This window comes from Phocoena phocoena, chromosome 1 (genome assembly GCF_963924675.1).
Source record: "Phocoena phocoena chromosome 1, mPhoPho1.1, whole genome shotgun sequence".
Lineage (NCBI taxonomy): Eukaryota > Metazoa > Chordata > Mammalia > Artiodactyla > Phocoenidae > Phocoena > Phocoena phocoena.
Window position 1 is genome coordinate 19,748,009 of NC_089219.1, and position 15,903 is coordinate 19,763,911.

At 47.8% G+C, this 15,903-nt stretch overlaps 1 protein-coding gene across 1 annotated transcript in view; it reads right to left on the reverse strand.

The window, feature by feature from the left end:
* Positions 1-12,942, reverse strand: part of RHCE (Rh blood group CcEe antigens) — a 35,702-nt gene extending 22,760 nt beyond the window's left edge. The window contains exons 1-2 of the mRNA XM_065898168.1: positions 12,795-12,942; positions 70-256 (exon numbers count right to left, since the gene is read on the reverse strand). Of these exons, the coding sequence (XP_065754240.1) occupies positions 70-256; positions 12,795-12,942 (335 nt within the window). The remainder of the gene's footprint in view (positions 1-69; positions 257-12,794) is intronic.
* Positions 12,943-15,903: the final 2,961 nt, after the last annotated feature.

The following is a 15,903-nucleotide window of genomic DNA, read 5'->3' on the forward strand; positions in this document are numbered from 1 at the left end:
TCTAGAATCTGCCCTCTTGGGCCCCAGACTCCTAAGGACCCAAAAGTGATCCAGTGGCCGTCCAGTTACCTGGAAAGATTGAGGACCATCTTCCTAAGGGAGAGTTGGTTCAGGAAGCCATCCAGCAGGACTGTCAGCTGCACCCCGAGGGCCAGCACGAAGAGACTGAAGGCCACGCTGCTCCAGCAGTGTCTCCGCAAAGATGTGTTGAGGAAACCCAAGCCAAGGACTGCCATGATGATAACATCCTGGAATTCTGCTCAGGGAAGAGATGTCGAGAAGGAGGAGGAGAAGCAGAAAAGGTGGAGGGTTGTGTGAAATTGGAGTTTTACAGAACGGCAGCTGGAAGGGACATTGAAGATCATTGAAGAGTGCTTAGTCAAGTTATCTCCCCTCTTTGAGCCTCAGTTTTCTCATCTGAATAATGGGGATAACACAGACATACCATGCAGGTTTGAGGGAAGGTTTAACTGAGCTAATGCAGGGCCTGGCCCATACTGAGTGCTCAGCAAATGCAGCAATTATTGTTATTATTAAACACAATGATATGAACACGTGTAGAGCATCAGGACAAGTCCTTGCACATAGCTTACAATCAGTAAAGGTACTGACTCCTGCTTTTGAGGATCCGGTTCAACCTCCTGATCATGTGTGAGAGAAAATAAGGCCACAGAAGCTGGTGACTTAGCTCAGGTCATGCAGAAGAGGGGGCAGAAGCGGGTCTAGAGGTTCATAGGCAAGAACCAAAATTATCTTCGCAGAAAACGGCTCTCTCCCTTTGACCCCTGCTGAAAGGGACCTGGTGGGCCAGCAGAAAGCACCAGAGCCACATGGGTGACCCTCCCCTTTTCCAGCCTCGGACCCTGCACAAGGGGCTGCTGTGACAGATGAGCGCAAGGGACTTAGCTAATGTTCCGGAGGGGACCAGCAAAAGGAAACGGGCGGATACTTTGAATTAATTCCAGGTTTGCAAAACGGATAACAGTTTGGGCTCTGGAACCAGATAAGCTTGGGGTCATATCAGGGCTCCGGCACTTTCCAGCTGTGTGGCTTAATCTAGTTATTTAATGTCTCTGAGTTTTAATAACAGCCGACATTTATTAAGTGTTTATCAAATGCCAACACTGTTTTAACCACTTCATGTAAACTATCTCATTTAGTTCTCACAAGCATCCTTCAAGGTGGGTGCTGGTTTTTTTTTTTTTTAATATTATTTATTTATTTGTTTGCCCCGGGTCTTAGTTGTGGCCGGCGGACTCCTTAGCTGTGGTATGCAAATTTATAGTTGCAGCAGGCATGTGGGATCTAGTTCCCTGACCAGGGAACGAAACTGGGCCCCCTGCATTGGGAGTGCGGAGTCTTAACCGCTGCGCCACCAGGGAGGTCCCGGGTACTGTTACTATCACCATTTTACAGACAAGAAAACCGAGGCACAGAGGGGTTAAGTAACTTGCTCCAGCTGGTAGAGTTGGGATTTCAACCTAGACGGTCTGCTCTGGAGCCTGTGCCTTGAGCTACCACACTATCTGCCCTCCTGCTTTTCTCATCTATTAAATGGGAAAAATAATCATACCTCTCTCATCAGGTGGCCAGAATCAAACAGTATGAGGCACATAATTGCTCAGAATAGTAAAGACTATTTCATCAACAAACACCAACTATGTTCATACGTGTACAAATGCCTGGAGAGAGATCTTGAAGGAATTTTTTGCCCCATGGAGATTATCTCTGGGTTTAGGAGAGTTTTATATTTTAAAAAATTTTCAGGGTTAAAAATTTCTACAACCAGCACGTGGACAGTAAGTAATTTTTTTTTAAAGGAAAAAGCATGGGCTTTGAGGTCAGACAGTTCTGTCTGACTCCACCTCTATCGTTCCCTATTAGGTTAAACCATATTAAATTGCCAGCATTTGACCATTTTGACCTACAAAAATGGCAGCTTTTATGCTTCAACCTCTTAGCTGCATGGCCTTGTGGGTTGCTTACTTTCCTCATCAGCTAAATATGGGCAATTATCCCCCCCTCGGAGGGTGCTGGGAGAGCCAGAGGAAGTAATGTTTTGTTCAAGAGCTTGGCACCATGCCTGGCACATGGAGAAAGCTCAGTAAATGGTGGTTATTCACCACCAGCACCATCATCACCATCACAGCAATAAGAACTCACCTGGTCTCCACCCTTGGCTCTGATAACAAGGAAGCTCTCATTTCCAGATCTCTCCAAAGCCTCTTCAATTTACATTTAAATTCACTTTCATTGAAAAATACACATACCTAGAATCTTGTACATAGGACTTGGGTGGGTGTTGACGATCCCAGGTCAGTCTGACAAACACTGGGTTATAGGAGACCCGGGCATCTCCACAGGATCTGGGGACTTGGAGTGGGTGAGAAGTGGGCAAGCAGGAGGATTCAACTTCTTTCACCTTTTTTCTCTGACATAAGGGAGGGGGAGGCAATGTTTCCATCTCCTGCTTGCATCCCCTTAGGAATGGGGGTGGAATGGGGGTGGGCAGGGCACATTTTGTATAGGGGCTCCTCTTGGGATCCCTCAAATTCCTTCAGGAGCCGAACAGGAAACTATGTATACAAAGGGTACAATGTGTGTTAGGGAGTGGTGAGGGCTATGGCCAACTGGAGACTGCGAACCCCACTTTAGATATTCAAATTCAATCTTTTCTTAAACACTGCTGTTAAAAAACAAATTAACAAACAAACAAACACATCCACCATCTTGCAGCAATGCTATATGCAAAGGGTCCAGATTTATCAAAGTTTCCATGAGTAGGGGGATCTTGCATTTTCCTCTCATTCTACAGAAGGGGACCAGAGACAGCCTGTGACTTACTTAAGGGCACACAGCATGTCAGTAGCAGAGCCAAGCTCTGGACTCCTGGTGCAGTGCCCTCCCATCAGGCTAGGCTGTCTCTTGCTCATGTTTGCCCGCAATGCACTAAAGGACCTTGGGCAAGTCCCTTGCCCTCTTTGGGCCTCCGTTTCCCTATCTGTAACACATGGGAGTCGGACTTGATACTCTGCAAGGACCTCACCGCTCTGGTGTGTTCAGAGGAGGGGGGCAGTGGGTGGGGAGGGGAAGGGCACCAGGATTACGGCAGACGTGGGGCTCTAAAGATAGAAAGTCAGCGCCTCTTGGTTGGGGAGCTTTATCAGTATCAGGCACAGCTGCCACGCCTGCTGCCTGGTATAGGCACTCAGGACCCTCCTCCCAAGACCCCGCAGTGTCCTTGAGGGTGGGGTTGTGCTTCGGCCAGGGGGATGAAATTAGGGTGGCAGTTTCTGGGAGCTGTTGACAGAGCACATTCACCCCAAGCTGGTCAGTAAATCACATTTGATTTCAGGGTCCCTTTACTTTCACCCCATGCATCCTCCCATTTCCTCTCCCAGCCTCTCAGGGCTCTGGCCCACCCCTGCTCCTCCCATGTCTCACGACCTGGACCCCAGCTTCAGCGCTGGGTCCCAGCTCAGGGCATCCCCACTGGTGTCAGCCTCTGCCTCTCAGACCCTGCGCTGAGCCCCTCATCAGCTGCTGGTCTGACAAGCTAACGACGCTAAGGTGTCCAGGGGCGATAAAGAGAGGATAGCGGCAGGGGCCCCAACAACCGGACCCCAGAGGGGAGTTTTACATCCTGTCTAAGGCAGGCCTTCAGAAGTTTATGAAAGTCTAACCTGGGAGTCCTGCAGGACAATAATTACCATCACTGTAACAGCGGGCACATACATGGTGCCCGCCACATACCAGGCACTCTTCCGAGTGCCTGCCAGCCTTGACCTTCAACAAGCCCACGTAGGAGGTACTATTTATTATCGCCATTTTACAGATGGGGACAGGGAGGCGCAGAGAGGTGCTGTAATTAGCCCAGGTCACACAGCTAGCAAATGTTGGTGGCAGAGCTGAATCCTGACTCTCTGGGCTTAACCACTATACCATCCTGCCTCTCCATACATTCTCCGCTCTCCACAGTGTCAAACGAAGAGTGTGGGCCTCTGAGTCAGGCTGTCAGAGTCCAGAGTCTGGCTCTACCTCTGTGTACCCGCTTGCTAGTCTGTAAAATGGTCTGAAACAAGAGCACCTGTGCAGAGGTGTGCTGTGAGTACGGAGCTCGCCGTGTACCCGCTTGCTAGTCTGTAAAATGGTCTGAAACAAGAGCACCTGCGCAGAGGTGTGCTGTGAGTACGGAGCTCGCCGTGTACCCGCTTGCTAGTCTGTAAAATGGTCTGAAACACGAGCACCTGCGCAGAGGTGTGCTGTGAGTACGGAGCTCGCCGTGTACCCGCTTGCTAGTCTGTAAAATGGTCTGAAACAAGAGCACCTGCGCAGAGGTGTGCTGTGAGTACGGAGCTCGCCGTGTACCCGCTTGCTAGTCTGTAAAATGGTCTGAAACAAGAGCAGCTGCGCAGAGGTGTGCTGTGAGTACGGAGCTCGCCGTGTACCCGCTTGCTAGTCTGTAAAATGGTCTGAAACAAGAGCACCTGCGCAGAGGTGTGCTGTGAGTACGGAGCTCGCCGTGTACCCGCTTGCTAGTCTGTAAAATGGTCTGAAACAAGAGCAGCTGCGCAGAGGTGTGCTGTGAGTACGGAGCTCGCCGTGTACCCGCTTGCTAGTCTGTAAAATGGTCTGAAACAAGAGCAGCTGCGCAGAGGTGTGCTGTGAGTACGGAGCTCGCCGTGTACCCGCTTGCTAGTCTGTAAAATGGTCTGAAACAAGAGCACCTGCGCAGAGGTGTGCTGTGAGTACGGAGCTCGCCGTGTACCCGCTTGCTAGTCTGTAAAATGGTCTGAAACAAGAGCACCTGCGCAGAGGTGTGCTGTGAGTACGGAGCTCGCCGTGTACCCGCTTGCTAGTCTGTAAAATGGTCTGAAACAAGAGCAGCTGCGCAGAGGTGTGCTGTGAGTACGGAGCTCGCCGTGTACCCGCTTGCTAGTCTGTAAAATGGTCTGAAACAAGAGCACCTGCGCAGAGGTGTGCTGTGAGTACTGAGCTCGCCGTGTACCCGCTTGCTAGTCTGTAAAATGGTCTGAAACAAGAGCAGCTGCGCAGAGGTGTGCTGTGAGTACGGAGCTCGCCGTGTACCCGCTTGCTAGTCTGTAAAATGGTCTGAAACAAGAGCACCTGCGCAGAGGTGTGCTGTGAGTACGGAGCTCGCCGTGTACCCGCTTGCTAGTCTGTAAAATGGTCTGAAACAAGAGCACCTGCGCAGAGGTGTGCTGTGAGTACGGAGCTCGCCGTGTACCCGCTTGCTAGTCTGTAAAATGGTCTGAAACAAGAGCACCTGCGCAGAGGTGTGCTGTGAGTACGGAGCTCGCCGTGTACCCGCTTGCTAGTCTGTAAAATGGTCTGAAACAAGAGCACCTGCGCAGAGGTGTGCTGTGAGTACGGAGCTCGCCGTGTACCCGCTTGCTAGTCTGTAAAATGGTCTGAAACACGAGCACCTGCGCAGAGGTGTGCTGTGAGTACGGAGCTCGCCGTGTACCCGCTTGCTAGTCTGTAAAATGGTCTGAAACAAGAGCACCTGCGCAGAGGTGTGCTGTGAGTACGGAGCTCGCCGTGTACCCGCTTGCTAGTCTGTAAAATGGTCTGAAACACGAGCACCTGCGCAGAGGTGTGCTGTGAGTACGGAGCTCGCCGTGTACCCGCTTGCTAGTCTGTAAAATGGTCTGAAACACGAGCACCTGCGCAGAGGTGTGCTGTGAGTACGGAGCTCGCCGTGTACCCGCTTGCTAGTCTGTAAAATGGTCTGAAACAAGAGCACCTGCGCAGAGGTGTGCTGTGAGTACGGAGCTCGCCGTGTACCCGCTTGCTAGTCTGTAAAATGGTCTGAAACACGAGCACCTGCGCAGAGGTGTGCTGTGAGTACGGAGCTCGCCGTGTACCCGCTTGCTAGTCTGTAAAATGGTCTGAAACAAGAGCACCTGCGCAGAGGTGTGCTGTGAGTACGGAGCTCGCCGTGTACCCGCTTGCTAGTCTGTAAAATGGTCTGAAACAAGAGCACCTGCGCAGAGGTGTGCTGTGAGTACGGAGCTCGCCGTGTACCCGCTTGCTAGTCTGTAAAATGGTCTGAAACAAGAGCACCTGCGCAGAGGTGTGCTGTGAGTACTGAGCTCGCCGTGTACCCGCTTGCTAGTCTGTAAAATGGTCTGAAACAAGAGCACCTGCGCAGAGGTGTGCTGTGAGTACGGAGCTCGCCGTGTACCCGCTTGCTAGTCTGTAAAATGGTCTGAAACACGAGCACCTGCGCAGAGGTGTGCTGTGAGTACGGAGCTCGCCGTGTACCCGCTTGCTAGTCTGTAAAATGGTCTGAAACACGAGCACCTGCGCAGAGGTGTGCTGTGAGTACGGAGCTCGCCGTGTACCCGCTTGCTAGTCTGTAAAATGGTCTGAAACACGAGCACCTGCGCAGAGGTGTGCTGTGAGTACGGAGCTCGCCGTGTACCCGCTTGCTAGTCTGTAAAATGGTCTGAAACACGAGCACCTGCGCAGAGGTGTGCTGTGAGTACGGAGCTCGCCGTGTACCCGCTTGCTAGTCTGTAAAATGGTCTGAAACACGAGCACCTGCGCAGAGGTGTGCTGTGAGTACGGAGCTCGCCGTGTACCCGCTTGCTAGTCTGTAAAATGGTCTGAAACACGAGCACCTGCGCAGAGGTGTGCTGTGAGTACGGAGCTCGCCGGCTCCTTCGAATTGCTTAGCTTAGCGCTGGGTGCACGGTAAGTGTTAGTAACGGCTATTCCACACCTGCCACTTGTTAGCTGTCACTTCAGGCAAGACTGTTCCCCCTTCCTTCTGCCTGGCTGCCCCTGGGAGTCTCACTCTGTGTCCCCACCCCCCCCCCAGCCCCTCCCTCTGGCCTGCAGACACGTCAGCACCGTCAGTTCTGAAGCCAGGCCAGACTTCTGTCCCTCAGGCCCTGGGCTCGGCCTCCACACCGTGCTCCCCACCACTGACTGGGAGGACCTGACTGCAGCCCCTGTCAGGGACCATCCACGGAGCCCCATGCTGCCTTCCCCCTCCCCGCATCCTCTCACCCCACCCTCACCTCTGCAGCAGCCTGGGAAAAGAAAAAGAGATTGCCCAATCAAAGGGGCAGTCAAGGCTGAGATATAGAAGGTACCAGGATTTGGGGGTATTTATAGGTCACTGGCAAAGCCGCTCTTGTCTTTTAGTAGCTCTGCTTACTGCTTCTAAGGCGTATGGGGGCAATTGGGTGGTAGCCACAGTGCAGGGCCCAGGATGGTCCCCCAATGTGGCAGCTTGCAAGCAGGCTCTGTGTGATAGGTTGTCAGAGTAATGGCCCCCAGTGAATCATGGTTTCCAGTGTAGACCCCTCCCACCTGAGTTGAGCCTTGTGATTGGCTTTGGTTAATGGGACATTAGCAAACACCATACAAGCAGAGGCTTGAAAAGCAGCTGCTCATTGGGGCTTGCCCTCTCTTACTGTGGTAACACATTTGCTGCCATGTGAAAAGTCTGGGCTAGTCTGCTGGAACCACATGGGCTAGCTGCCAGCCAGCACTAACTGACGAACATGCAAATGAGGTTATCTGAGGCCATCCAGCCACCTCCAGGCTAGAGATGCATAGTGACCCTAGGTGAAACTGATGGAAGAACTGCCTCCCCAAATACAGCCAAAATTGCTGAACCATGGAATCACAATCAGGAACAAGTTAGATGGTTTCTGTTTTGAGCCACTAAGGTTGGGGGTGGTTTGTTATGCAGCAATAGATAATGGATGCACTTGCTTCCCCCAAGCACCTCACAGGCGCCTGAATCCCAAGCCCAGAATGAACATATCATTGTTCCTTTATCCCACAATCTGACCCTCCCCTTGTGTCTCTCATCTCAGGAATGGGCTCCTTCATCTGCCAAATCTCACATATGAAGCCATCCTTGACTCCTCCCTCGTTTTTACCAAGAACAGCTGATTTTATCTCCTAAGTAGCTCTTGAATCTGACTCTTCACTTCTCCTCTATTGTCCCTGCCCGTTTGGCCTCATCACAGGTCATCCAGGCCAGTGGTCATCAGAGTAGGGATCACACCCCTCAGAAGACGCTCCAGACAATCCATAGGGGCTGCTGGAAGAAGAGATATTAGCACTCTAGTTCTATTCGTTTTTACTAACAAAATTAAGAAATTAAAGTTTATTCATGATAAAAGATAATACTCTTTATCAGTCTTGGTATGTGTTCATTCTCCTAATCCTTTTGACAGCTAAATAAGCACTGTCATCATGTGGCAGAGGTTAAAACAGAGGCAGAGAGAGGTTGAGTGATTTGCCCAAGGTCTCACAGCTAAGAAAAGGCAGAGGCAAGATGTGAATCAGTCTAGCTCCAGTAGTCCTCAAACTTCCATGAGCATTAGAGTCACTTAGAGCGCTTGGGAAAACACAGATTGCTGGGCCCCACCCTAGAGTTTCAGATCAGTAAGTATGGATGGGGGCCCGGGTATTTCTAACAAGTTCCCAGGGGATGCTGAGGTGGCTAGTCTGGGGACCACATTGTGAGAACCACTAATCTAGGCTCTTCTACCCCTAGAGGCACTTGGTGAAGTTTGCAACTCTGCAAGCATTTAATGTTGAGATGAACCCAGGAGCCTCCTCTCACTTGCTCAGGATGTCAGACAGCTTAGTCTCCTAGCTTCGGAAGGTATTCTAAGGGAATATTGGGCCATTGAGCAGGGGGGTGACATGTGTTTCTCTATATTCGTCATGTTGCAACTAATGACAGGGATTTGTTTTTTTTTTTTAATTTACCTCTATATTATGGAAAATTTTAAGCATACACAAAAACAGAGTGAGTAGCATGATGAACCTCACGTACCCATTCCCAGCTTTGATGATTGTCACATGGGGTCAATCTTTTTTTATTATCCTTGTTTCCTTTCTTCTTCTTTTTTTTTTTTTTTGGCGTGAAGCAGACCCTAGACATCATTCCATTTCAATATGCTTCTCTAACAAATAGGGCTCACTATTTGTTAAATTGTTAAACCTGTTTCTAAATAAGTTAAAAACCACCCACTATGCTATTATCACACCTAACAAAACTAACAATAATTTCTGTATATTATATAATATTCATGTTTTATTCCAGTTTCCAGATTGTCTTAAAAATGTCTTTTTTAAGAATTGGCTGGTTTACGTACGACCCAGCAATCCCACTACTGGGCATACACCCTGAGAAAACCATAATTCAAAAAGAGTCATGTACCACAATGTTCATTGTAGCTCTATTTACAATAGCCAGGACATGGAAGCAACCTAAGTATCCATCGACAGATGACTGGATAAAGAAGATGTGGCACATATATACAATGGAATATTACTCAGCCATGAAAAGAAACGAAATTGAGTTATTTGTAGTGAGGTGGATGGACCTAGAGTCTGTCATACAGAGTGAAGTAAGTCAGAAAGAGAAAAACAAATACCATATGCTAACACATATATATGGAATCTAAAAAAAAAAATTTGTTCTGAAGAACCTAGGGACAGGACAGGAAAAAAGACACAGACGTAGAGAATGGACTTGAGGACACGGGGAGGGGGAAGGGTAAGCTGGGACGCAGTGAGAGAGTGGCATGGACATATATACACTACCAAATGTAAAATAGATAGCTAGTGGGAAGCAGCCACATAGCACAGGGAGATCAGCTCGGTGCTTTGTGGCCACCTAGAAGGGTGTGATAGGGAAGGTGGGAGGGAGACACAAGAGGGAGGAGATATGGGGATATATGTATATGTATAACTGATTCACTTTGTTCTAAAGCAGAAAGTAACACACCATTGTAAAGCAATTATACTCCAATAAAGATGTTTTAAAAAAAGAATTGGCTGGTTTAAATAACTTATCGTTTACAGGGACTGGGTTAGATTAAGTGGATTGACAGATTGCTTCCTAGTTTTAACTCAACTAACCTTCACAAAATGGACTAATGGCTCAAACAACTCCTGCCAAAAAACACAGATTGAAGGCAGATCAATAATGGCAGCCAAACATACAGAAACAAAAGGGCAGTGATACTTTTCCTCGTGCAGACTCTCCGTCAGCCACATTCAGAGTTTAAAAAAAAATGTCAATCTAACCATATCTGACAAGAAGTCAAGCAAGATAATTTGAAATTGTTAAGAAGACCCCGAGGAATGGATTGCCATCCACTATCATTTATTTATTTATTTATTTATTTATTTGGCTGCATTGGGTCTCTGTTGCTGCACGCAGGCTTTCACTAGTTGCGGCGAGCGGGGGCTACTCTTCATTGCGGTGCGTGGGTTTCTTACTGCAGTTGCTTCTCTTGTTGCAGAGCACCAGCTCTAGGCGTGCAGGCTTCAGTAGTTGTGGCACACGGGCTCAGTTGTGGAGCACGGGCTTAGTTGCTCCGCGGCATGTGGGATCTTCCTGGACCAGGGATCGAACCCATGTTCCCTGCATTGGCAGGTGGATTCTTAACCACTGCGCCACCAGGGAAGTCCCCACCCACTATCATTAACAGTAACAATGGACCTTGCCTTAAGAGTGACTGACACCATTATGATCAGTAATTTGAAAATATTTTATATTTACTTTTGATTTCTTTCAAATTTTCTAAGTTGTGTACATGTATAATAATGTACGAAATGTATTCATGTAGCGGTACGTATAAATATGGTGCGTGCTTGAATAATGGTGTGCGTGATCAGAAGTATTTGAAGCCCCCGGGTCCGTACTACACTACAGCCTCCACGCTGGCCTTCTACCTCAAGTCACGCTCTCTTCCCCATCCCCACGCCAGCCCTGGAATGGCTTTCTCCATAACCCAAACCCAAACTGATCACACTCCTGCTTCCTATTACATGAAAAGAATGAAGGGCAAATTTCTCACTCAATGCGATGGGTCCACCACACCCTGCTTCCCTATGTATGCTCCAACAGCACTGCACTGTTAAACCCCAGATTGGTGCGGTCCAATGAGTGTGCACGCAATGGTTCCTGCTGAGCTCTTGACCCTCCATTTTCACATGGTAACTCCTACCGAGCCTCCAAGTCCTGGCTGGGCAGTCACTTCCCTCCAGAGGCCTTTCCTGACAAAACCATCTCCCCTGCATGGACTGTGGGCCCTCCTCTGTGCTTCCATACCAAGTGAGCACCTGAGGACACTTATATCTATTATATGTTAGCAGCACAGCCTAGGGGTAAAGAAGAGGGACCCTGTACCCAAACGACAAAGTTTCAATGTTGGCTCCTACACCTACTGATTATATGACAAGAGACTCAACCTTACTGTAAAATGGGGTCGTGAAGCATCATGGTTAAGGGCATGGAAACTCAAACCAGGCTGCCTAAGTTTATTTTTTCCCCTTAATTTAGTTTTATTTATTTAATCTATTTAATTTTTTTTTAATTTTTTAACTTCTATACTGTAGTATAGTTGATTAACAATGTGTTAGTTTCAGGTACACAGCAAAGTGATTCAGTTATACATATACATGGATCTATTCTTTTTAAAATTCTTTTCCCATTTAGGTTATTATAGAATAGTGAGCAGAGTTCCCTGTGCTGTACAGTAGGTCCTTGTTGGTTACCTATTTAAAATATAAGGCTAAGTTTAAATCTGCTGTGCTATTGTTAGCTGAACAACCTTGGGCAAATCATTCCATGTCTAAGTGCCTAGTTTCCTCACAAGAACAAAGGAGATCATAATAGTACCTGTCTTGTAGAGTTATGGTAAAGCATTTAGAATAGTGCCTGGTACCTAGTAAGTAATCAATAAATATCATCCCTGATTAGCATGCGTTTGGATCTCACATGGTTTGTAATACAGGGTTGAGGGAATGAATGAGTGAATGGATTGAATTACATTGTACCGGATTAAAAAGAATTAAAGTAAGTTGAAATGAATTAAAATTGTGCCCAGGTCTCACTTGTCCAGCACTGAGAGCCCTCTCTGGGCTAGCCCATTAAGCAGTATAGGGACTTCCTTTCCCAAGTCATCTCCTTGTCCTTCTTTCCACTGCTGAGGGCCCAGGGATGCCTTCCCTTTGCTTCCAGTTAGCTAGCTAATATCAATTAGAAACAAGCAAGCACTCAACTAGGCTCAAGTTTCAGCTTTGTCCCAGGGACTTCACTCAAGGAGGCCCTTCCGTTATCATAAACAACATATTGACCCACAGATATACTTGAAAACTCATCTCAACTTTTAAAAAAAGCAGAAGCCACACCACTGTGGATGTCTGTCTTGTTTAGAGTTGTTCTCATCACAGTCTATGAATATTTTTAGCTGCATATAAAATAACAACCATCCTACATTCCCCTTCAGCCAGAGCTTATGGCTCTGGATTTGCAGGCAGAAAGCAGACTTCCCAGCCCCTAAGTGAGAGGAAAGCTTCCAAAAGGAGGGTGGCACAGAAATGAGAAAAAGAGACAAAAAAAGGAAACGAAATCCCCCAAACCCAACAACAACATGAAATTCATTGCTTTTAAGGAGAGAGAAGCGGGGGTGGGGGAGCAGAGAAGCAGAGAATTGTGAAGACCATTTGGCAAAGGGAATTCTAGGAACACAGAAAAGGAGGCCCCTCCCTCTGCCCTGACAAATCAAGGGAGGCTTCATGGAAGAGGTGATGGCGACACCGGTCCTAAAGAAGAGACTGTATTGTTGGCTGGGTCTTTGTGCAATGAATGGAAGAGGATGAGGGAAACCCTTTCCTCGGAGACTTTGTGGAAAGGAGCCCCTAGGCCCTTGGAGGACCACAGACCTCCTCTTCCCCTGCCCCTTCTATTTGCCTCTGTGACCACCTCCCCTCTGGACACTCACCTCGATAGGTCCTCATGAGCTTCTTCTGTTCCTTTACAGAAGTTTCATAGGAGGTGAAAAAGAAGAAGATGAGAATGAGAGTCACCTCCAGCATAAAGGCCCACAGGGTCAGCGGGCCCCGCACAGACTTTTGGTACTTAGAGCCCATCCTGTGTCCGTCTGTGTGCGTCAGTTCCACCAGCACCGGGCATTACACCTCGGCTCCACACCCACTCGGGGTAGGGATAGGGGAGACACCCACCAAAGGCCTTATCTCAGGCTTCAAGGCTGGCCCTGCTGGCCTGTCTATGGAGTTAACACAGGAGCAGAGGGGCAATGACAGGGAGGAGGAAAAAAATGCATTTATTCCAACATTAACTGATTCATTCAATCATTCATTGACTTATTCATTCAACAAGGAGTTGCTACATTCCTACTACAGGCACTGTGCTCAGTTGAAAAGAGGGCATTCATTCACTTGATCCCCAAACATAAGAATCCTTCTCTACCCCTTACTTCGTTTACCTTCACTATATCTTGCAAGAATGGCAAAGAATAGATCAACTCAACACCTCTATTTTACAAATGGAGAAACTAAAGCTCAGATGGGGCTTTGGATTGGCAAAATTTCTCTTTAAAACCTTACCACATGTGAGAGAGGGCACCAAGTGGGCTCTTAAAAGGGATATATTGAATGAATGAATGAATGAATGAAAGCAAAGAGCAATGCTAAGCCCTGGGGAGGACACAGGACCCACAGAGAACTAAGTCCTCGGAGCTACACAGTTGAAATTATTTTTATTTGAAACTGTATTTAAATTGACCTGTTTCTAAATCTCTTAAGGACAGGTGGGAGAAAAGAAAAGAGGCTTGGGTCCAGCTCTAGTAAAACCCTGGTGAGGCTAAAATTGTCCCCCATTCTGGTCACTTGCTCACAGAGCATCCCAGGACTCTGCCTGGGGCATGAACACTGCAATGCATTTGAGGATGGACACCGGCCTTAGCACGCCCAACCCACAATGGAGGACAGTCCCCTGGAATAGGATTTAGGGCACCTGAGATCTAGTTCTGACCCTGCAGCTAACTTTTCCTGTGGTCACATCCATTTGCTCAGCAGAAGACCTAATACATAGTAAGCATGGAAAAAGGGAGGGAGGGAGGAATCAAAGTTTTTTACCTTCTGCCCTGGCCAGCTACTGGCCACTGAGTATAGACTGAACTTATGGGAGCCCAGAGACTAAAAGTTGGCTAGGAGTAGCAGGGAGGCAGATATTGATCCAACATGAGTGGATACTTTATTGACCATTCACGGGGTAGTGAGCACCCTGTCACTAGGGGAATGCAAGCAGAAACTGATGGTTACTTGTCAGAGATGTCTGGCATGCGATTCATATCTGGATCAAGGGAGATTCTAATCACCTGGTAGAATCTTGTCTTTTTGTTTTTAGATGAAGAAACCGAGACACAGAAGGTCACACCCAAGGTCATACAGTCATGGGCATCAGTCACTTCTTGCTCAGCACAGCTTTATTTACAGAAGGGAAAAAATTGAGAATAACCTAAATGTCCAATAGTAGAAGACTGGTTAAGTAAACTACAGGACACACGATCTGCCACCCATATGATGGTTCTGAACATGGGGGAAAATCCAGAGGAAAATGCTTTTAAGGTTTCTCAAAAATGGCACAGAGGATATATTATTTGGTGAAAAAGGAAATTACAGAACAGTGTGTAAGTACGATCCCACTTTTGTAAAATAATAATGATACAGTATGCTAAGACATGCATAGGAAAAAAAATGGCTGCAAACCACTACCTGGTTACTTTTGCTTTAGGTATTTTCGGGAGCTAAAATTTACTAAGCACTTAGCATGCTAGGCACTGTCCTAGGCACTTTACATGTATGAACTTAGTTAACTAGCCTGTGAGATGGGACTATTAGCCTTTACTACAACAGAGGAAGCTGAGGCACAGAAAGGTTAGGTGACTCGCCCAAGTTCATGGGGCTAGTAAGTAATAGAGCTGGGATTTCAACCCGGGCAGTCTGACTTGTGCACCTGGGTGTTGAACCACTTAACTTTAGCCCAGATAACTTCTAAGTCTTCTTCCACTTCTAAAAGTCTAGGAATGTAGGATTCTAAGGCTTCTGCTATCTCAACAGTAAATAAGGGAGTAGGTGCCCTGGTCTCTGGAGATTGGTCAGCCCTGGTTCTGATTTCTGGTCCTTTTCTAGCCATCAGCACTTCTGATGAGCTGGGTTTCCTTAAAGAGGGACTCCCCTGTGAGGAGCGATAAGTGAATGTGACCCCTGTTGGCATGGGTCCTGTACCAGCAGGTTGTAAACCAGGCAGCCCAGGGAAACCAAATGTCAGGCAGATGAACACCAAAGGTTTCCAGTCGCTGCCAGCCCCTGCGCCTGGAGCCCCTGATGGTTGCGTTTATCAGCTAGCAAACTCAGTGATGACGGCAGCTGGTTCTCACAGAGGCATCCTAACCCACTGTGTGTCCTGATCCTGCCTCAGTGAGGGATGGACCGCTTGACAAGAGGGCCAAGCTCCTCAGTGAACAGAAAGGCTTTTTTTATTAAAGGGAGGGGACCCCCACAGGTGGCCTCTCCCAGAAGACTGGTCAAAAGGGGAGTTTTCTGTCTTCCTCTCTAACTCTTGCAAAAGACCCCTGTTTTCTGATGACAGTTCCAGCTAGTGTGACTCTAAATCTTCAAGGCAGGGCCCCTAGTACAGAAAAGCACAGGCGATCTAGGCCAGAAACGTCATAAAGCAAATCAAATGTTAATTGTTGACTCTAGGTGGGAGGTGAATGGCTTTTCACTGAACATTTCTTTCAACTTTTTTGATATATGTTTGAAATTTTTCATAACAAAATGTTGGGGAGAAAAGGTTCTGTGTGCACCTGCCACTCCCTATGCCAAAAGCACCCCTCCACCCAGGTGTCTGCATGTTCCTGCCCTCGCTGACCCAGATCCAAGCAACAGGAGACCAGGGACTTTTGACTGTTGTATCCTCAGCACCTGATGCTTAGTCCATAGTAGGTGCTCAATAAATATCTGTTGACTGACTAACAACTGCCATTTCTGGAATGCCAAGCACTGGACCCAGCATTTTGCTTACAT